The sequence below is a fragment of the Chionomys nivalis genome, chromosome 5 (genome assembly GCF_950005125.1).
Source record: "Chionomys nivalis chromosome 5, mChiNiv1.1, whole genome shotgun sequence".
Taxonomy (NCBI): domain Eukaryota; kingdom Metazoa; phylum Chordata; class Mammalia; order Rodentia; family Cricetidae; genus Chionomys; species Chionomys nivalis.
Window position 1 is genome coordinate 31,855,726 of NC_080090.1, and position 22,026 is coordinate 31,877,751.

General features: G+C 43.7%; 1 protein-coding gene across 6 annotated transcripts; it reads left to right on the plus strand.

The window, feature by feature from the left end:
• The first annotated feature begins 71 nt into the window (after nucleotides 1–71).
• On the plus strand, nucleotides 72–21,602 carry Oxnad1 (oxidoreductase NAD binding domain containing 1). 6 transcript variants are annotated; one of them, XM_057769621.1, is made up of 10 exons: nucleotides 72–449; nucleotides 6,713–6,847; nucleotides 7,976–8,055; nucleotides 9,300–9,436; nucleotides 9,698–9,761; nucleotides 12,847–12,953; nucleotides 14,164–14,305; nucleotides 17,771–18,013; nucleotides 19,354–19,462; nucleotides 20,440–21,602. In XM_057769621.1, the coding sequence occupies exons 4-10, from the start codon at nucleotides 9,321–9,323 to the stop codon at nucleotides 20,592–20,594; spliced, it is 936 nt and encodes a 311-aa protein (XP_057625604.1). In that variant the 5' UTR covers nucleotides 72–449; nucleotides 6,713–6,847; nucleotides 7,976–8,055; nucleotides 9,300–9,320; the 3' UTR covers nucleotides 20,595–21,602. The 6 variants fall into 6 exon arrangements, with proteins under 6 accessions (XP_057625604.1, XP_057625603.1, XP_057625605.1 ...); XM_057769620.1 differs by lacking the exon at nucleotides 7,976–8,055; XM_057769622.1 differs by lacking the exon at nucleotides 7,976–8,055 and having other exon boundaries at nucleotides 9,314–9,436.
• Nucleotides 21,603–22,026: the final 424 nt, after the last annotated feature.

Here is a 22,026-nt window from a genome sequence, read left to right on the forward strand (position 1 = left end):
GGGAGGACGCAAGGCGATGACGTACCTCCGACGCCGCGGCCAAATGGGTGACCGGGTCGCGGTCGCCTTGGAGATAGCCGAGCTTGGGAGCTTAAGTCCCCGAAGATGGTGCGTCCTGCGCAGCAGGGTTGCGCATCGCTCCGCCCACTGGGTGGCAGTGACCAATAGTATGAGGGGTCTCGCGCGCGGCTGCTACGTCACTCCGGGGCCCGGGGAGTTTGGGCCTGGGCTATGAACCAGTAGTTAGTTTCCTGGCCTCTGGAGTCTCGTCCTCCATCGCTGACTTCAGAGAATCTTTCAAGAGTTGGCTGGAAGCTGCAGCCCTTATTAGAGGGGGGCGCCTCTCCAGCCCTCCGCGGTGGTTGACACACTACTCTGCTCCTGGAATTGCGTTTCAGGCGACCTTGAGCGCAGAGGGACGCCCGGCCTGAAGTAGTTCCTGCCTGCAGGTACTTCGCTGCCTGTCTCACCCAGGCCACCTTCAGACACCCTGAGCTGTGTTGTAGGGCATCGAGATCTGTAAGACAGGAACGAGTTCTCGCCTTATTTTCAATATGCACTACAGTGATAGGTGCAGTAGCGATAATAATATCACTTTTAATTATTGGGGATTTTAGCGGGTCACCCAATGCGCTAAATGTAATTCTATTGATCCTGGGGTTCAAAACTCCATTTTATTTATCTTTAACCCAGATTCAGAGACTAGGCATCTTGCCCAAGATTACATATCTAGGCATAATGAGGGACCTGGCCGTCTCCAAAGTCCAGGAACAAATTATTTATGTGAACTTTAGTTCTTGGTATTAAGGAAGGGAGGGAGGGAGGGAGGGAGGGAGGAGGGAGGGAGGGAGGGAGGGAGGGAGGGAGGGAGGGAGGGAGGGAGGGAGGAAGGAAGGAAGGAAGGAAGGAAGGAAGGAAGGAAGGAAGGAGAAATGAATGGTTTTCCTGGTAGTGTTGTCAGCATGCAGCCTCTTCCTTGAAGGTAGAAGTGTTGTCAGCATGCAGCCTCTTCCTTGAAGGTAGAAGCGAAATGCAAATGGATAGACCTCTGTCCTGAAAGCAGTGCTGGGCCTGTTTTGGTTCCAACCAGGGACTTTGGAGCATCGCTGTATTACTAGGATCTCACTCACTCAGGTCTCACTGGAGGAGTGCAGTGTGGTGAAAAACCACTGTGGCAGAAGATGATCCTGGACCCGAGTCTGACTTGATGGGCTCTCGGAGTTGGAAATTTGCATTCTTTGGTTCTTCCTTTCTGAGAAAAGATTGAAATCTACTATTGTTTTGCGCGGGAATTAATAGTTATACAATATACTTATATAGTTATGCTATACTCATGTATAGCTTATGTAGCCTACATTTCTATAACTTACACTTAACTTTTAAGTACATACGGTGTACGTAAGCTACCAACCTTGTGCACATTGAAAGGACATTACATTTTGAAGTTCTGAAGGCAGAGAAGGCTTTGGGAGGTAAAATACAGGCGTTGCATTAAATGAGTATATGGGAGGTTGTTTCAAAGATCTCACTTCTTTTTTTCATAACTAGAGACTTACATAGCAATTAGGAGATATTTGTAGTCTGTTGAGGGTTAACTGTAGCTTGTCTGGGCAAAGGAGAAATTCTGGGGCAGTCTTGTATCTTTATAAACACAAATATTTCCCAGGTAGCCTCTGGGACACAGGAAATAACTGACTTTCCAGTGTCTATTTTTAGTTCAGATGATCATGGTTGGAAGCCATCTTTAGTTCTTATGAGCATTCTCGAATGTGCAGAAATGGATGTAGTTGTGGGTTGGGAGACGACTTGGCAGGTAAGGTATGTGTATCTCCAGCACCGATGGGAAGAGGGGCCCAAGCACAGAGACAGGTGGATCTCTGGAGCACAGTGGCCAACCAATTGGTGAATGCCAGGTCCAGGGAGAGACTAGCTCAAACAATACGGTGGAGAATGAACACACACAGGCATACACATGATTGGCTATATCCATATTTGGCTCATAGTATGTATAAATTGTTAGGCCTATTTTTTAAACAAACAAAGGACTAACGGCTGGTTCATCAGTTAAGAGCACTAGCTGCTCTTCCTGAGGACCCGGGTTCAATTCTCAGCACCTGCACTTAAGCTCGTAACTGTAGCTCCGGTTCCAGGACCTCCACCACCCTTTTCTGGCCTCTGAGGGCACCAGGAAGGGGGCACAGCTGTACATGCAGGGAAAACACCCATATACAGGAAAACAGTAAGAAAATGAGGCTGGACAGTTGGCACAGTGGTTAATAGACTCACTGCTCTGCTAGAGGACCTGGGTTTCATTCCCAGTACCCACATTGAGGCATACAGCTGTCTGTAACTCCAGTCCCAATGGATCCAACTTCCTCTTAGGACCTCCATAAGCATCAGGTACACACATGGTACACATAAGACATGTAGGCAAACACTCATACACATAAAATAATAAAATTACTTAAATAATAAAATAAATGTTAAAAACATTTTTTTTTTACTGGTACTGGAAATCAAACCTTGGGTCTTATGCATGCTAGATACATGCTCTTCTGACTTAGCTACACCCCAGGTCTTGATCTTTTAGAAATCAATTCAGACCCATCAAAACAATTTTCTTGGTCATCTTAAAACCTGAAGTTACAGGGGTGTCTTAGCTACGGTTTAATTGCTGTGAAGAGACACCATGACCGTGGCAACTCTTATAAAGGAAGACATTTAATTGAGATTTAGTCCATTATCGGCATGGCGGCATGCAGGCAAACATGGTGCTGGAGGAGCTGAGAGTTCTACATCTTGATCTGCTGGCAGCAGAAGGAGGCTGAGCCACAGCGAGTGTAGTTGTGAGACACACTGGGTGTAGCTTGAGCATATCAGACCTCAAAGTCTTCCCCCACAGTGACACTTCCAGCAAGGACACACCTCATAATAGTGCTACTCCCTATGGGCCAACTATTCAAAACACATGAGTTTATGGAGGCCATAGCTATTCATAACACCGCCAGGGGCCAGCTAGCTTTTCTTTGTAATTTCTCAACTATTCATTTGCATATATGTTATTTTAAAAAGAAAAAGTAATGAGCTGATTATGGTAGTTGATGCTGTGTTTCTGAAATGCTTATGCATATTGTGTCATTCAAATAACACAGTAGGGTACAGATAGGCTGTACCTTTAGCATTGGGAAATGAGGTTTATGGGCTGAAGAATTAGCTAAGGCAAAGCTGGAAAGTCATGGCATCGAGTTGGATCCTTCTGATCCTAAAACCAGACTCTTAATGAACAACTCTGCTATGTATGATCCAGTTCAAGCAGAATGAGAGGAAGCCAGCAGGGATGTTCCTACAGGACGTTGTAGGGCCAGATATCCAGACATTTTCTATGCTGTCCATTCTGCCAGCTCCGCTACTACTGCTCCACCAGAACCTTAGAGACTAAGTCCAACTTCCTGCTCCAGCCCAGGCAGTCGTAAAAACCTAATCACTTACCTCACATCATGTCATTGTTCTGGTTGACTGGTGTTCTTCAGTTGCTTCTCGTGCCTGTCAGGTGAGGTTTATACCTTTACATTGGCCTGCTGTGACCCAGGACACACTTAGGTAGACATTTCCCTGTCACTGTCTCCCAGCTTGTTCTTCAGGTACACTGGCCCTGGCTCTTCTTAGGCTTTGTTCTTGCCAAGATCTCTGCCGTAGTGTTCGCTCCTTCATGTCTGCCCAGCTGCCTCTGGGTGCTGCTCTGGGCTCAGTGGTCCTCACCCCGAGAGGCCTCTACGAAGACCCCCCACCCACACATTTCATCGCTCCTATCCTGTCATATTCATCCCCCATCCCTTTAATTGTGGCAGTACCCATCTCGTGCTCAGCTCCTCGGGCTTGGCAGCAGGCACCTTTCCCCACTAAACCAGCCTGCCAGTGTGATTTAGATAAATACACACACACAAATACACTTTAGTTTAAGGACTAGAATAAAGCTTAGAAGGTGAATTGAACACAATTTTATAAAGAACCGGGTTGCCAGTCTGATTTAAATAAATACACACACGTGTGCGTGCGCACGCACACACACACACACACACACTCTAAGGACTAGAATAAAGCTTAGAAGGCAAGTTGAGCACAGTTTTATAAAAATGCCTTTATTTGCCAGTAGGTGACACTGTTGATCATGGTACTGTTAACAAATCAGTCTTTGATAAAGAGCAGCTTTTGAAAATTAACTTTCTTTAGTTTGCCAGCTGTGTGGAGTAGACTGGCTTTTTAAATTTATATTCTTTTTTATTGATATTTATTGAGCTCTACATTTTTCTCTGCTCCCCTCCCATCCTCTCCCTTCTCCCCTTCAGTCCTCCCACTAGGTCCCCATGATCCCAGTTTACTCAGGAGATCTTGTCTTTTTCTACTTTCTACTTCCCATGTAGATTAGATCTATGTAAGACTCTCTTACAGTATTGTTCACATTGTTGTCTAAATTCTCTGGGATTGTGGTTTGTAGGCTGGCTTTCTTTGCTTTATGTTTAAAAACCACCTATGAGTGAGTACATGTGATAATTGTCCTTCTGTGTCTGGGTTACCTCACTCAAAGTAATGTTTTCTAGCTCCATCCATTTTCCTGCAAAGTTCAAGCTGTCATTATTTTTTCTGCTGTGTAGTACTCCCTTGTGTAAATGTATCACATTTTCGTTATCCATTCTTCGGTCGAGGAGCATTTAGGTTGTTTCCAGGTTCTGGCTATGACAAACAAAGCTGCTATGAACATAGTTGAGCACATGTCCTTGTGGCACAGTTGAGCATCCTTTGGATATATACCCAAAAGTGGTATTACTAAGTCTTGAGGAAGGTTGTTTCCTAATTTTCTGAGAAATCGCCACACTGACATCCAAAGGGGTTGTACCAGCTTGCATTCCCACCAGCAATGCAGAAGTGTTCCCTTGTCCCCACAACCTCTCCAGCATAAGTTGTCATCAGTGGTTTTGATCTTGGCCATTCTTACAGGTGTAAGATGGAATCTCAGAGTTGTTTTAATTTGCATTTCTCTGATGACTAATGATGTTGAACATTTTGTTAAGTGTCTTTCAGCCCTTTTAGATTCCTCTGTTGAGAGTTCTCTGTTTAGTTCTGTACTCCATTTTTTTTTTTTATTGGATTATGTGATCTTTTGGTGTCCATTTTCTTGAGTTCCTTGTATATTTTGGAGATCAGACCTCTGTCTGATGTGGGGTTAGTGAAGATCTTTTCCCATTCTGTAGGCTGTCGTTTTGTCTTGTTGACTGGGTCCTTTGCTTTACAGAGCTTTTCAGTTTCAGGAGGTCCCATTTATTAATTGTTTCTCTCAGTGTCTGTGCTGCTGGGGTTATATTTAGGAAATGGTTCCCTGTGCCAATGCGTTCAAGTGTACTTTCCACTTTCTCTTCTATAAGGTTCAGTGTGACTGCCTTTATGATGAGATCTTTGATCCATTTGGACTTGAGTTTTGTGCATGGTGATAGATATGGGTCTATTTTCATTCTTCTACATGTTGATATCCAGTTATGCCAGCACCATTTGTTAAATATGCTTTCTTTTTTCCATTTGATAGGTTTTGCTTCTTTATCAAAGATAGGTGTTTGAGGAGGATGTGTGGATTGATATCTGGGTCTTCTATTTGGTTCCATTGGTTCTCCTGTCTGTTCTTATGCCAGTACCAGGCGGCTGTTTTCAGTACTGTAGCTCTGTAGTAGAGTTTGAAGTCAGGGTTATGATGCCTCCAGGATATACAGGATTGTTTTGTCTATCATGGGTCTTTTGCTTTTCCAAATGAAATTGAGTACCATTCTTTTTTTTTTTTTTTTTTTCAAGACAGGGTTTCTCTGTAGTTTTTGGTGCCTGTCCTGGAACTAGCTCTTGTAGACCAGGCTGGCCTCGAACTCACAGAGATCCTCCTGCCTCTGCCTCCTGAGTGCTGGGATTAAAGGCGTGCGCCACCACCGCCCAGCCTTTGAGTACCATTCTTTCAAGGTCTTTGAAGAATTTTGCTAGGATTTTGATGGGCATTATGTTGAATCTGTCAAAGCAGACTGTTTTAAAGTTATACTGTATTGTAAAAGCATTTTTTTAGCTTTGTTGTCTAAAATATTAGTGGAACAATAATTCTCCTTTCACCGGAGAATGAACTTAATGATGGAGACTTTGATCCTAAGTGTCTTATAACTGTTTTTCTAGCTGTTGACTAAAATTTTACTTTCTTCAGCACAGCACCAGCTCAAGCTGGGCAGAACCATAAGAGGACTACCTGAGATCAGACAGTTAGATGCAGCCATGTGGAGGGTATCTCGTGGGGTGGGTCCCCTAAGAACTACCTGAGATCAGACAGTTAGATGCAGCCGTGTGGAGGGTATCTCATGGGGTGGGTCCCCTAAGTTGCAGGAGTTGAACTTAGACCATGAAATATCAAGAAGCAACAGGTGAGGAATAAAAAGAAATGGTCACAAAGGGGGAAGGGTTGATGGCAGGGAGTAGTTGAGAGTGAGGACTTCTCATCGCAATGAAAGTCTCTCCCTTCAGTTTGGTGCTGGGGCTCAAACCCAGGGTCTGTGTGTGTGTCAAGTAAACACTACTATGGGGATTCACACGTCAAATCTAAATGAGTCTTTTCTTTTGCAAGAGAGACTTGATGGGGCCTTTTCTGTTTCCTGTCTTTATACTTACCCATTTATTGTCTCTGCCATTGCAGGAACTTTGTGGGAATTTTGGTATATGGAAAATTGCTCTGTTCCAGCTGGTGTGAATCCAGAGGTCTTAGTATCATACCAGGACCAAAATATTGTGTCAGCCAGCTGAGGACCCCCAGAATCCCATGGGTTTCTAAGTAAGTTCTGCTTGTTTGCTTTCAGTGACTAACACACTGCTTTTGGTTTAGCATATTTAAGGGAAGTTCATGAGGTGGCAGAAGCCTTCCACCTCTCCTACTCACTGGGAACATAGCCAGTAGCACAGCTGTTCCTCACTGCTGAAGGGGCCGGGACAGGAAGAAGGCCATCTGTCTGCAGACTACTTTGGGGGCTGTGGCTTTTGAGAAATTCTCATTTCCATCGCCACCTGGTATATGCCTTGATTTAGTTTTATCTCTACCTATTAGAACCTAAATTCCCAGAAGCTTTCTTCCAACCTGCCCCGCCAAAGCTTATGCAAGTGCCTGCCTCATGCTTGGCCATTAATAAATTTCATTGAATGAAAAACTGCAAAAGCTTCATTGTTGGCTTAAATATTGTAACACTAAACTATTTCTAATCAATCAATTAGCACCTTCTAAAATGCTTGGGAGAGACATGTTTTATTCACTTCATTATCAGAGCCCCTAGGAGAGAGCCAACCAATGTGATGGTATAGTATGGAAAATGTGGGTGTCTTAGGCTAAGAAATATTTGTTTGTTTGTTTGTTTCTTATTTTTCTGGTTTTTTGAGACAGGGTTTCTCTGTAGCTTTAGAGCTTATCCTGGAACTCGCTTTTGTAGACCAGGCTGGCCTCGAACTCACAGAGATACACCTGCCTCTGCCTCCAGAAGGCTGGGATTAAAGGCCTGCACCACCACCGCCCAGCTAGAAGTATTTTTTAAATGGCACAAGAAAGTGGTATGGGAGCCACACAGTAAATGGCCTGACTCTTAATCAGTGCCATACCCACTCATCTTGTGACTTTAAGACATAAAGTGGTAGGGTGGTGGCACATGCTTGTACCCAGTGCAAGGCAGGAGGAGTCCACGTTTGAGGCCAGATTAGGGAACACAGTAAGTTCATAGGCCAGCCTGGGCTGATTTCATAAAACCAAAAAGAAAACAAGAGTAAAGTGTTGAGAGTCTTTATTTCATTTTTATTGAAGTGTATCATACAGACAGAAAGTATCTAGCTACAAGGACAGTTTGAAGATTTTGCAAAGTGGACCTACTGAGGCACTCAGCAGCCATACACTTTCCAAGACTGATTTCTAACATTCTAGGTTATTTTTGTCTAGACTCTTTGGAGTCTAGCTACTTTGATGCCATTTGATACCTGCAGCCTATATGAATATTACTGCATGTAAGTAAAATGTATTCTTTGTCATTGATGCTGTGTATAGTGCATGAATATATCACACTTTGCCTACTGTTGTTTCTTTTGGATAGTTCCTAGTTTGGTCTGTTATAAATGGTATTATCTATTTGTTTTAAATATTTGTGAACCGTAAGTTTTTTTTTTTTTTTTTTTTTTTTTTTTTTTTTTTTTTTTTTTTTGGTTTTTCGAGACAGGGTTTCTCTGTGGTTTTGGAGCCTGTCCTGGAGCTAGCTCTTGTAGACCAGGCTGGTCTCGAACTCACAGAGATCCACCTGCCTCTGCCTCCCAAGTGCTGGGATTAAAGGAACCGTAAGCTTTTATAAATAATAATTCTTAAAAGCTTTATTTTTAGCTGGGCAGTAGTGGCATATGCCTTTAATCCCAGCACTTGGAAGGCAGAGGCAAGCAGTTCTCTGGGTTCTAGGACAGCCTAGTCTACAGAGCGAGTTCCAGGGCAGCCAGGACTACGCAGAGAAATCCTGTCTTGAAAATCTGTACCTCACCCCCGCAAAAAAGACTTATTTTCATTTTTAATTATATGTGGTGTGGGTGTGTGTATGTGTGTGTGAGTGTGGAGGCCAGAGGAGTTGGATTCCTGGAGTTGCAAGTAGATGTGAACCGTGTGATAGAGTTGTTGGGAATTGGGTCTTCTAGAAGAGCAATACATGTTTTTTTGTTTTGTTTTGTTTTGGAGACAGGGTCTATATAGCCCTGTATGCCCTGGAACTCAGTATGTAGACCAAACTGGTCTCAAACACACAGAGATCCTCCTGCCTCTGCTTCCCAAGTGTTAGGACTAAAGGCATGTTCTGCCATACTCATTCCAAAACCTTAAGCAATTTTATTTAAATTTTTCATTACATTTCTTTCATTCTTTATTTGTGAGGGGACACTGGGGATACACATGGAAATCAAAGGATAATTTGTAGGAATCGATTTTCTTCTTCCATTGTGTGGGTAGGCGCTTTGATTTTATGTGTATGGGTGTTTTGCCTGTGTATTTGTGTACCGTGTGTTGGTACCTGCAAAGGTCGGAAGAGGGCATCAGATAACCTGTAACTGGAGTTACTTGCCGTATAGGCACTAGGAATAGAACTCAGGTCCTCTGGAAGAATAGCCAGTGTTCTTAACCACTGAGCCATCTCTCCAGCCCCCACAGTCTTTTGCCACTGCCCCTAACATAGTCTGGCATTTCTCTACTTTTCTCTGAAAATGATTTGAAATTTCAGTTCCATTTGTTCAGGAGCGCCATGGCCCATGTTTTCTTGATTCCTGGGTTGACTCGTAGCACTGTGGGAGCCATCTGCACGCAGGCTGCTTCGTGGAGATTGATAGCCAGCACTTGGCGGCACCTTACTCTAACCAGGTGAGTTGTTGGCCTTTGCTGCCATTTGGGTTGATTCTCGAACCCTGATCTCCTGGTGATTTGGGAGGTCCTTTAAGAGAGGCAGCATCCTGGCTTCAGATCGGAAATGAGTGGGCATTTTAGCACTGGCAGAGGTTTGCTATTTTATAAAATCCACAATTAATCACATTTTTGATAGCCATGGTTTTTGGCAGGGGAAGCTAGTTTTGTTATGTTATGAGGATAATGCTTACTAATCTAATTTTACCTTCTTTTAAAAAGCATAATGAAATCCAAAAGGAAGGCTGATCACTTGGAGAGAACTGCAAGTGTCCTCCGACGGGAGGTCTGTATCCCTGGGGCATGGTGGGACAATCAGGGAAATTTTATTTTCCTCCCCTGGAATGTCCTCAGCAGGGGATAGGATAGCTGATTTGGAAGCAGTGGCTGAGCGGCATTAAGATTTTCCACTAAGTTTGGTGTGGACGGGCTGTTTTGGTCAGGGGGCACAGACGGGACTAGGCGCCCTCCACAGAGGCACATTGAGGGCCTGCTGTAGGAGAGGGAACTGTAAGGCCTCTACACATGACGAATGGCTTACCTTTTTTTCTTTTTTTGCCATCATGTCTCAAAGTCCTTGTTCGCCCCACTGTAGAAGCACCTCCTAGCTCGTCAGAGCAGCACTGACAGTTGAGACAGGAAGGTGGACGAGCTCACTGCCCTTCCCCTGCAGACTGTCAGTCATACTCAGGCTATAGAAAGCTAACCTGCCAGCTGAAGGGTGCCGAGGATCCTCACCCTTTACCTCAGTGAGTAACCCTGTTTCCACGTAAAAACACGCAGTGAACACTTGACTCTACTTTTTCAGTTGTTTCGCAATAGTCAGCTGTATTTAGTTTAGTATTAGAAGTCCATGTGAGGCAAGATAAATCCTGTTTTTATGCACTTCCACAAATGTGATCAGGCATATTGCCTCCATAGTTGTGTGTGTTAATACCAGGAGACTCTTTAACATACAGGTATGTTGCTAGGCCCTACTTTGAAAACTTAGTTCTCCTTTAGAGTTGCCTCGGTGCTAAAGGTGATCGCTGATTCCTTTATTGTCTTCTTTTTGAGATGTAGAATGAGTTCATCAGAGTAAATTTATAGGTATATAGAAAACTATCCTTTTCCCATTGATAAATCTGAAAAGATTTTCAACACACAAAAAGTGTTGGCTGTATAAATGTGAAGCTTGTTAATGATTTCTTCTTGAAAGTGAGATCCCCATCAGTTGTAAATTAAAAATGGTTTTGATCGCAAACATGTATGTACTCTTGTGGCATTTGGAGATGGGTAGATAAATTAGAGTGATATTGGCAAACTTTATTCAAAGGTCTAGGTTGTTAGCAATTTCATCACTAAACCGAAACCAGGCTACCTATGATTCAGAAGAGCAGCAAGGACAGGAAGATTGTGTAGGCTAAGGGAACTCGTTTCAGGAGAGGAAGGAATGGAAGGCAAGGTTTCGCAATACTTTAAAGACTTTCTAGTTTGCTCCCATAGAATAATTGATAGGCTACAATGGATACGTGGTTCCAGTCCACCACGTTGTACTGGTCCTTGTCATCCATGCCCACAGTTCCCCTGGGATGTGCTGTGCAGTGGCATATATAATAATAAATGGATGAAGCACTATATATGATATAAAATAAATTAATGCAATAAAGTAAGTAACAAACAATATGCACTTACTATGAGCCAGCAACATTAGAAGTGCTTTTGTTTGTATTTGCTACGTCAGTGCCCCCAGTAGCACTGTGAGGCAGGGGTGTTACTGGTTTCAGTTCCTAGTTTGAAAGTGACTGGGACATTTGCCCTGTGTTACATGGTCGTCAATGGTGTTGCCAAATTAAAGTGGGGGCCATCTTGCTGCAGAGTCTATTCTGTTAGCAGCTGTGTTCTCTTCTTTCCATAGTTTCTTTCTAAGCTGCTCAAGATAAAGCCAGTGGCATCGTATATCATGTCTGATGAACAGGAAGGTGCTAAAGAAAAGATTGATGTGAAGAAAGGGCTAGCTGGTAGCTGCTTAGAGAGTAGTATAGGGCACAGATAGGGTTAGGATCAACAGTATATGTAGAAAGGACATTGCCTGGTGGCACACATCTGTAATCATAGCGCTGAGGTAGACATAGCAAGTTCCAGGCCAGCCTGTGCTGTGTAGAGAGACCTTGTCCCTTTTTTTTTTTGGTATAGTCCTTGGGGCTGCCATAGAAAATCACCCACTTATTCTCCAAGACAGGAAGAAGAAGGGATTAGCTACAACGCGAAGAAAGAGAGGCAAGGCATTTTACAGCAAAGGATGGAAATTTTTGAGCTATGTTGAGATAGTGAGACTTTTCTACTGCATTGTGAAAAGTCATCTCCCCATTGAGAGTTGGTTGGGCCTGGAAGTCCGGTTGAAAAAAAGGCCAAAGTGAGCTAGCATCAGAGTAGGAAGTTTCCAGAGCATCTCCTGGTGGAGCTAGTTGGGAGTCCTCTGTTGAAGGGACTGACTGCATTTGATCATCCGCCTACTGCCCAGGGGGCATTGCAGAGAAGGAATCTAAGGGGAGCTGTGTCTGTCTTCGACCCTTCGAACAGTGTCCCAGCTTTAAGGGAGAAAGAGAGGTGCAGAGCAGAGGTGGAATAAAGGAAGTGGAGACATTTTTGCAGTTGATGGGTGCTAAGGCACGAATTATCCTTCACGACTAGTTCCCAAGTCACTCCGCTTGGAAGTTTTCAGAAAGTGCATTGAGAACGATGCTTCCCAAGCTCCCAGTAGGAAAGGGCTCTGTGTTCTTGCTTTAAGGTCATGAACTGCTTATATTTTGGAAAAATATGATAAATTAGAAAAAATTTAAGAAATAAACATTCAAGCAAGGAGTGGTGGTACACACCTTAATCACAGCCCAAGGCAAGGTGGGTGAGTTCAAGGCCAACCTGACCTAAGTAGTCCCAGGCCTGTTAGAGCTACAAAGTGAGTCCCTGGCTCACAAAGCTGGAAGTGCATGAGTACAGACCCAGCTTACTGGTTCTTTGCTCTTTAAACAGTGCTAGCTGCTTTCTGTGAAAGTCTGCTGTTAGCATCTATGGACTTCTTCCTCAGAAGCAACTATGGCCTCACCTCGCCCACTACTGAGGGGGATAGTAGATGCCGAGCAGGGTGGCTGAGGGCTTCCCACTCACAGTGCTCTTCAGGGTACCTAGCCCAATGCTCAGATGGATACTAGTTACACAGTACCTTTAAGGATGATTTTTGTATTCAGAATAAAATAGTGTTGTAGGAGGTCTCAGAGTTCGTGTGGTTTACCACCTGATAGAAGGCAGAGCAGAGCAGTGTGTGCTTTGCCTTGTTGGGCAGTTTTCCAAAACACCGTGTTTCTAAGCCCCGAACCTCTTTGCTGATTCAGGTCATGGCTACAGCTAAGGTGTGTGAAATTGCCCAGGAGTCTCCATCAGTGAAGAGCCTCCGTTTGCTTGTCGCTGATAAAGACTTCTCTTTTAAGGCTGGCCAGTGGTGAGTGGTGGCTCCCTTTCCCTGTAAGATAAGAGGTGTCACATTTTCTTCTGGATAGGACTTCTGTGGGTACAACATTTAACATTTGGAGCTTGGTTCTCTCTTTCCATCTGTGAGTCTCAGGGATCCAGCTCAGGTCATCAGACTTGGTAGAAGCCTCTACGTGCTGGGCCATCTTACCTGTCCCCCACTAGAAGAGAAGGATTCTGGCTCATTTCAGTTTGGGCATATCTATTTGAGAAGAGTCGCTCATTGAATGTAGCTCTCAAGATGATTTTTTAAAAAGTGATGAGGCTGGGCGGTGGTGGCGCACGCCTTTAATCCCAGCACTTGGGAGGCAGAGGCAGGCGGATCTCTGTGAGTTCGAGGCCAGCCTGGTCTACAAGAGCTAGTTCCAGGACAGGAACCAAAAAGCTACGGAGAAACCCTGTCTCGAAAATACAAAAAAAAAAAAAAAAAGTGATGAGGACAGATGTTAAGCCAACCTTGTAGTCTTGGAATTTTTCTTTATTTGAATAGACAGTGGTCCATAGCAGTGGGTCAGGACCCTTAACAGGGATTGCTAAGAACATCAGAAAACCCAGATATTTACATTACAATTTATAACAGTAGCAAAATTACAGTTATGAAGTAGCAACAAAATAATTTTATGGTTGGGGTCATCACAACCTGAGGAATTGTGTTAAAGGGCCACGGCAACAAGAAGGTTGAGAACCACTGGGTCTGTAGTTTTTAGTGTCTTTGATATAAGGGTGATAGCAGCTTCATTAGAGTAAGTTCCAACGTGTCTGTTCTCTTGTTTGGGGTGGTTTCTGGAGGATTGGCATCAGTTCTACTTTAAGTGTGTAGTGCAGCTCACCAGGTTTGCCATCCGAACCAGAACTCTCCTTTGTCACGTTTTATTAATTCAGTCCTTTGAGTTTATGTAGATCTGATGAGGTTTTTCTGTTTCTTCTTGTGCCATTTTTGATAGTTGATGTCTTTTTAAGTAATATGTGGCTCATGTAAGTTAGCTTTTAGCATAACAGTTCTTCAGAAAATTCCTGAAGAATTCTCTTTATTTTGTTTAAGATTGGTTACAAATCTTTTATTAAGTTAGTAGTTTATATTTTTCAGTCTAACTAAAATCTTGTCCATTTGTTTTTTTGCCTGCTGTTGACAGTTTTCTTAGCTACTACAACAGGAATGGTTTGTTTGTCTGTCTTTTCAGGGTTGATTTCTTTATCCCAGGAGTCTCCGTCGTTGGTGGGTTTTCAATTTGCTCCAGTCCCCAACTGCTAGAACGAGAGAGAATAATAGAGTTGGCAGTGAAATACACAGACCACCCTCCTGCTATCTGGGTTCACAAGAAGGTAAGCAAAGACCTTTTAAGAAAAACCTTTTCTTAGATTTATTTAATTTTATGGTATGAATATTTTACCTGCATGCTTGTTTGTGTATCATGTTGTTGAGGACTGACCTCGACAGACATACTTCTTACCAGAGTAGGGGCATGGAAATTGAAGACATATAAGTAAAGAATATGAAGATGCATAGAAATAATAAGACAGAAAACATAGAAAGTATCCGGAGGGCATTCCAGTTACTGAAATCCTGAAATTCTACCCGAGTTTATTTTTCCACGGTTTTTATACCCAACATAGACTTTATTAACGTAATACAAAGGATAACTCACTCAGTCAGTGGCTTTATTACTTTGAGACATCAAATCATTAGCATTCTGTTGTCTAGGTAGCAAAGAAGACCACCCTTCCCGAGGTGACCTCATAGTTACTAAAGAAGGAGCAGAAGTACATTTGCATTTCCTGACCGCCTGGCAGGATGGCATGGACCTACTAGAATGAGCTCTCTTAATTTCAAAAGAACCAAGCAGTTGTCTCCTGAGCTAGGAGGAGCAACTGTGCTTGTCAATCTCCAAACTCTCTGACCTGACCAGCAGACGAGGTGGAAATGGGCCTGCATTTTTTGGCCTCCACACCATGTGCATATCTGTTTCTCTCAGAGTTACTGATGATTGTGGGTCACCATGTGGGTGTTGGGAATGGAACCTGAGGCCTCTGTAAGAGTGGCGAGTGCTCTAAACTGCTGAGCTTCTCTCTAGCCCCTCAACTAACTTTTAAAGTTGGAGATCTGAGCATCTCCATCTGCCTCCATTAAATGTGTGTTCAGTTGTAACCCAGACCCGCAAGAATAGGGTCCTGAATGGAAGACATCCAGTGGGAGGACCGGGAACTTGCAGTGAGCAAACTCACACTGAGTTCTCCAGGAAGGGTGGAGAAACAGAACCTTGTTGGTGAACTGTGTTTTAAAAGGATTGGAAGCATTCTATACAAACGTTTGAAAATTACCTGTTACATAAACAATCTCACTATGACCATCCTAAAGGAAGGAACTGACTCTGCCTACTGTCTGGAGGGGAATCTCCTGCAGTTACAGAGTAGTGCTCAGGGGTCATTAATGCTGAGTCTTTGGTGCTCTACACTGATCACCACAGGCTCTTCATCTGGGATTCTGAGAGGATCCAGTTCTAACTGTTGCTTGTAACTCATGCTGTCTCGCAAGGTTTACCCCCATGCCTGCGTACACCTCCTGCCATTACCCACTAGGACGCCAGGAACAAAGTGAACTTTAGTTTTTGACCCTTCTTTCTTTTCGTTGCCCCTTCTTTCAATACCATAGTATATCTTTTATATTGACCCACAACCTCCATCCTATTTCAGGGTTTTCTTGCTTACCAAATGTACCCGGAAACTCAGTACCGTTTCATTCTTTTTCTGGAAATCATTGACAGTCACAAAAAGAGAACAGAAAGCAAGAACTAACTTTATTCTCATTGCTGTGTTTGTAAAGGTTGCAGAGTACTCTCGTGTGTGGGAACTACAAGTAAGGCAAGGAGGGAAGCCAGTAGTAGCAGATCTGAACAGAACACCAGCAAAAATGCATAGGGGATAGACACGTGGCACTGTCCCACACAAGGTTTCTCTCTCTTTTCTCAGTTTCTTTTGCTCCAGGTTCTCATGACAGGAGAGAAGTGTCTATGCCAGTGACAGGGTTGCAGCAAGGGCAGGGCCTCCCAGGTTTAGGATTCTTCTAAGGCTTGAGATGGAGGAGCATGTTTAGCACTGCAGTCACCAGTGCAGCCATGGCTACAGTTACACTCTTCTGACCCAGCGGCCCCCTTGCTGTCAAAAGGAAAGCCCACTCGCTAGCTGTGACTCTCTCCTACATATTCAACACAGTCAAGGTTAGGTATTCTTCCCTTTGAGAAAGGATTTCCATTCATTTAACAATTCTTCACCAATAAGAGACTTAATTTGTGAATTCAAGGGATAAGTTTGGTCATTTAAGTTGTTGAACCTCTAATTAAATCCCTGCTCAGAAGTGTCCACTGCTCACCTGGTATGAGAGGAGCCAAGGCCTGAATGCCAAGGTTTTGAGCCTCCAAAGGCATGTGATATGTGACTAAATTCTGTCCATCTGTGCCAGGAACTCACAGCGAGACAGAACTGTGCTTTCACTGTTTAAATGGCTGTGTTTCCAGATACTGGTTTCAGAAGGAGGCAAGGAGGCACACATACCCAGCACCGCATCTTTCCAAGAGCCACAATAATCCAGACATCTTTTCATACACAACCCGATGCTAGCAGGAATCCCCTGCCCCCCGAGGAGAGGAAAGAAAGGGACCCATAATCAAAGACTATTTATTTCCACACTCAAGTTTGGACATGTGAAAGCTTCACTCTTTACAAGGAAGAGTGAAGCAGTCAGAGGACTTCTAAAAACAGTTACCACAGTATGTGGTCTGCAAATGCAGCTGGTGTGGGCTTGCTGTGTGGGTGACAGAAGGACACTCCTGTCACCACCTGGGATGTGATCTTCTAGAACAGTGAACACACCCAAGTATAGTTTACACACTTGTCACATTCTGGAAAATTCGGGTCAACTTAGATCTGTGCAAAGCTATCTGAATTTATTTGTAAGATGAGTCATTGTTCAGGTTCATCTTGATTGTGGGTATGATAGAGAAGAGAGTGCAAAATTAATTAGTGGAGGGCCGGGCGGTGGTGGCGCACGCCTTTAATCCCAGCACTTGAGAGGCAGAGGCAGGTGGATCTCTGTGAGTTCGAGACCAGCCTGGTCTACAGAGCTAGTTCCAGGACAGGCTCCAAAACCACAGAGAAACCCTGTCTCGAAAACACCAAAAAAAAAAAAAAAAAAAAAAAAAATTAATTAGTGGACTGGAGCGATGGCTCAGTGGTTAAGACCACTGACTGATCTTCCAGAGGACCCGGTTCAATTCCCAGCATGAACAGCCTCCTGCTGCTTTTCTGGCTGCTGGAAGGAGGTATGAACAGTCACAGCTGGTACCACAGTGCCAGTGCAAGCCTGCAGCGCTCATCTGAGGAGGGAGCTCATTTCTCAGCCTGGGTCAGAGCATGGAATAGGACTTTGAAGGGGTGCAGGGTGCATACCCCAGAGTGCCTGCCTGCCTGCCTGGGTCCATTGCCATTTTTGTTAGCTTAGCTCCTCACCTGTGAAGTTAATGGCAAAATCTCTGAAGCAAGTCCCCCTTTTTTAATACCAGAATGGCTGTGTTGTGTGGGTCAAAGTTGGGATAGTGAGCAGCCTACATGTTAAACAAGTAGAATCAAACCCTAGAAGTCCCAGGCTCTGGGAGAATTGAAAACAAGTTGTGCAGATTGTCCTAAATACTGAAATACAGGCTGAGGGTCAGCCTGGTGGCTTCCCTTAAACAGGATGTTTGGTCTGAGACTTGTGCTACACAGGACCAAAGAATCTTTTCTTTCTTGCTTCAGTGCACACTTGACTCTGAAGTGGCGCTCAGAGTGGGTGGAGAGTTCTTCTTTGACCCTCAGCCCACAGATGCCCCTCGAAACCTCGTGTTGATTGCTGGAGGGGTTGGGATTAACCCCCTGCTTTCCATCCTGCGCCACTCAGCAGATCTCCACCGAGACCAAGCAGGCAGAGGAAGAGGCTATGAGATAGGAGCAATAAAGCTGTTCTACAGTGCCAAGAACACCAATGAACTCCTGTTTAAGGTAAGGGGGAGATACGTTTACAGGGTGCTGTAAGCAAGTGTGGGAAATTGTATAATCCATAAACAGCAGGTGACGTGAAATGATACGTGCAAAGGGACAACTGAGGCTTAAGGACACGAGCTCAAGACAGAAGGAGAGGAGTGTATGTGTGGGTGGGGTGATCAAAATAAACTGTGTATAAAAATGCTATCATGAAACCTGTTACTTTGTATGCTAATTAAACAATGAAAACTCATTCAGGCATACAGGACAAGAAAGAAGTGAAACTGCCTAGGGGATTGAAAGGGAGTAAAGGGAGAAGGATGGGGTGAATATGGCTGAAGTGCTTGGTGCATGCCAATGAAAGTGTCTTTATGATGCCCATCACTAAACAATGAATATATACCGATAACAATAAATAGGCATGCATATAAATGGGAATTTTTTTTCTTAGGTTCAGATTTCTATACAAAGGTTCACATAAAATAATTGTCAAGGCTTAATCAATTCATGTGAGAATTAACAGGCCATTTCACCCAGGGCAGTTAAACATGTTTCCAGTTAAGTGTCAGGGTAAGATGAGTCTTAGTGGGCATCTTATTCTTCTGTTACTGTGATATAACGCTCTGACCAAGTTAACCTATAAAAGAAAGTGTTTAACATGGAGGTTCTGGTTTCAGAGGGTTAGAGTCCGTGAACGTCGTGCAGCAGGCAGGCAGACTTGGTGCTGAAGCAGTAGCCAAAATCTCACATCTTGAGACACAAGCAGGAGGTAGCGAGGGCTACCTGTGAAGGGCATGAGTCTTTTGAACCCTCAGAGTCCTCCCCAGTGACACTCATCTAACAGAGCTACACTTCCAACCCTTTTCAAACAATTCTACCAACTGGGGACCAAGTATTCAAACTAAGCCTGGGGCCATTCTCATTCAGATCACCACAGTGGGCTAAAATCTAGAAGTTAATGGAACAGAAAAAACACTAGGGCCAGGCAAGGTGTCTCACACCTGTAATCCCAGCCCTGGACATGTGAGGCTGCAAGATTGGGCATTCCTGGCTAAATCCAGCTCCATAGCAAATTCAGGGTTAACCTGGACCACATGAGACTCTCAAAAACCAGGAGGAGGCAGAGATAGAGGAGGTGGTGGAGGAGGAAGAAGAAGAGGGGAATGGTGGTGGTTTTAAGACATTAGCCCTTACTGGCCTGAAATTTGCTATGTAGACCCGACTGCCCTTGAACTCATAGAGACCCACCTATCTCTGGCTGCCAAGTGCTGGGATTAAAGGCATTCTACTGTTCTACCCAGCTGTGGTTTGATTTTTTTTTTTAATTGTAGTTTGACCCAATTTCTTTGACATTCCAGAAAAATATCCTCGATTTAGTAAATGAATTTCCTGAGAAGATTACATGCAGTTTGCATGTTACAAAACAGACGGCACAAATCAGTGCAGAACTTAAACCATTCATCACAGGTGAGTCCTCTAAAGAGATTGGCTAGCTATGCAGTTATTGGATAGACAGGCCAATTGGTTAAGCACAGATACTTTACTGTTAGGGGTCACCTGCTGGGAATGTCATTTCCAGGGGAATTGAGACAGTTCATATAGAAATACTTACTTGTGATTTGCTTAGTATAGATAGGTTTCTTACTGCCCGTATTAAAATTGTACTTTTCACAATTTTTAGCAGATCCTGGCATTGTGACTATAATAAACAAACAAATAAATTCTACTCCTGCTTTGCTTGAATCAGTTCCATTTGCCACCTATGGTTATTTAAATTACTCAGTTTCTCTATTTGGAAGGAGTCCTTAAAGTTTTTTTTATTTACTTTTTGCTTGTTTTACTGTTTTGGGAATAAGGTCTTACTGTGTAGCCTTGACTGACCTGGAACTCATGAAGATCCACCTGCCTCTTCTCTCCAAATGCTGAGATTAAAGGTTTGAGCCATCACACCTTGCTAAAGTTATTTTAAGTGTGTGTGTGTGTGTCTGTGTGTGTGTGTATGTGTGTGTATGTGTTTGCAGTTCTGTATGGATATCAGAGGACAACATTTAACATTTGGAGCTTGGTTCTCTCTTTCCATCTGTGAGTCTCAGGGATCCAGCTCAGGTCATCAGACTTGGTAGAAGCCTCTACGTGCTGGGCCATCTTACCTTCCTGAAAGGATTTTATTTATTTCTTAATAAAATAGCCACTTACTTGGCTGAAGGCAGTTTTCATCTCTACAAAGGCGAGTAAGCTTGTGGGCTCTCTCTAAAGAGCAACTGGCAATGATGAGCCTCCTGCTTTGCTTGCGTAGGCCTGGGAAGCCTGAAGAGACGCAGCACACAGTGAACCATGGTGCAGATCAGGCCCACAGTGCTGCAGGTGACCTCTGCCACCCATCTGTGGTAGGTCAGAATACAAACGTGCCTAACCTGATTGGTGTTTCTTTTTTTTTTTGGTAGAAGGAAGAATAACGGAGAAGGAGATACGACACCACGTTTCAGCAGAGACTCTGTTCTATATCTGTGGCCCGCCTCCAATGACGGACTTTTTCTCTAAGCAACTGGAGAGCAGCCATGTTCCCAAGGAACACATTTGCTTTGAGAAGTGGTGGTAGGGAGCCGACCCAGACCTGAGAGCCACTCAGGAGAGTGAGACTGTTTAGGGTTTGTGGATCTGCCTCCGCCTGAGCTATCTTTTTTAAAGCTGTGAACTAAGTGACCAACCCAAGACTAAAAGAAAAACCAGCAACAGATTTACACAATAAACATGCTGTCAACTCGTTAGTCAAGCTTTTCTTGACTATCCTGATTTTTTTCTTTCATTAATACCTATTTAACCATCTCATGATAGTTCATTGTTATGGAGTTTCTGACCCCTGGGAAAAGACCGTACACTCAGTCCAATTATAATGAAAAGACTTATTGATTACCTACTAGCAGGATGACAGTCTATGAGCCAAGTTTGAGATTGCCCTGAAGGAGGGGTATTGGGAAGGGTTTATTAAGGGCGAAAAGCACATGAAGACTTTCAACATCTACACAAGCAAGCAAAATCTGGTCTGTTCTGTCAAGTGGTCAGTGTGACTCAAAACAATCTGTGTATCTATCTGTAAACAAGTTACAGAAGCCAAAGCAGAAAGTAGTTAGTCGTCGTCACGAGTGGAGGGTCCCTGCTGTGTATTTCTGATTAGGGGTCACTGAATCAAGGCTGTTTTCTGGGAACCTGTCTTTATGGAGTTTTGAGTCTAAGGCAAGCAGTCATTAGGTATTAAGATGGAGGTCTAGCACAAAATGGTTTCTCTGGCTGACCTTTACACCATGAACTGATGAATACAAATTTTTCTTTGCCATTAGGAAGAAAAATGGTCTATTTACGTTAAAGGAAAATATGAGTTTTGTGTTTAAATTATTGGACAGAGATTCATGAATCTTGTGTTTGGTGAATTTATAATTTTAAATACATTCTTAATTTTAGTTTGAAAAGTTTTAATATTTAATGTTATTTTTTTGTTGTTGTTGTTGTTTTTTTGTTTTTACTTTGGATGGCCTGTAGCCCCATGTGAACCCCCAGTGTTGCATCAGGAAATGAAAACTCATTAAGAAAACCGCTTTAGTAGGTTGAATATCCTGTTTTTCTTCTTGGTGTTGACTACCCTGAGTAATTATTATTAATTCTTCTGTAACGAAACCTTTCTGCACTTACCACTGAGGAGCTGGCTTCTTATTTGGGGCATAGGTGTTGGTAATTGTTCTTTCATTCCTTCAGCGGCTGGCCTAGCTGGCTGTGCAAATGTTCTTAGGATTGGCTAAGAGGTGTGGAGCCATTTTCGAGTCCTGCTTGTCTGCTTTTCCCGTCCCTCCTTTTTAGGGTTGTTCCTGGCTCCAGCGCGTGGGTTGTACATGCTCACTGGATGGTTCTCTCCAGTTGCAGGCTAGATCCCCAGATCCACAGACATGGCCAGATTGTCGTCCCCAGCTGCCCTGGTGAAACTGCCAAAGGTGGAAAGCGCGTCTACCTCTTTACATTTGGAGGGAAATGTCCAAAGT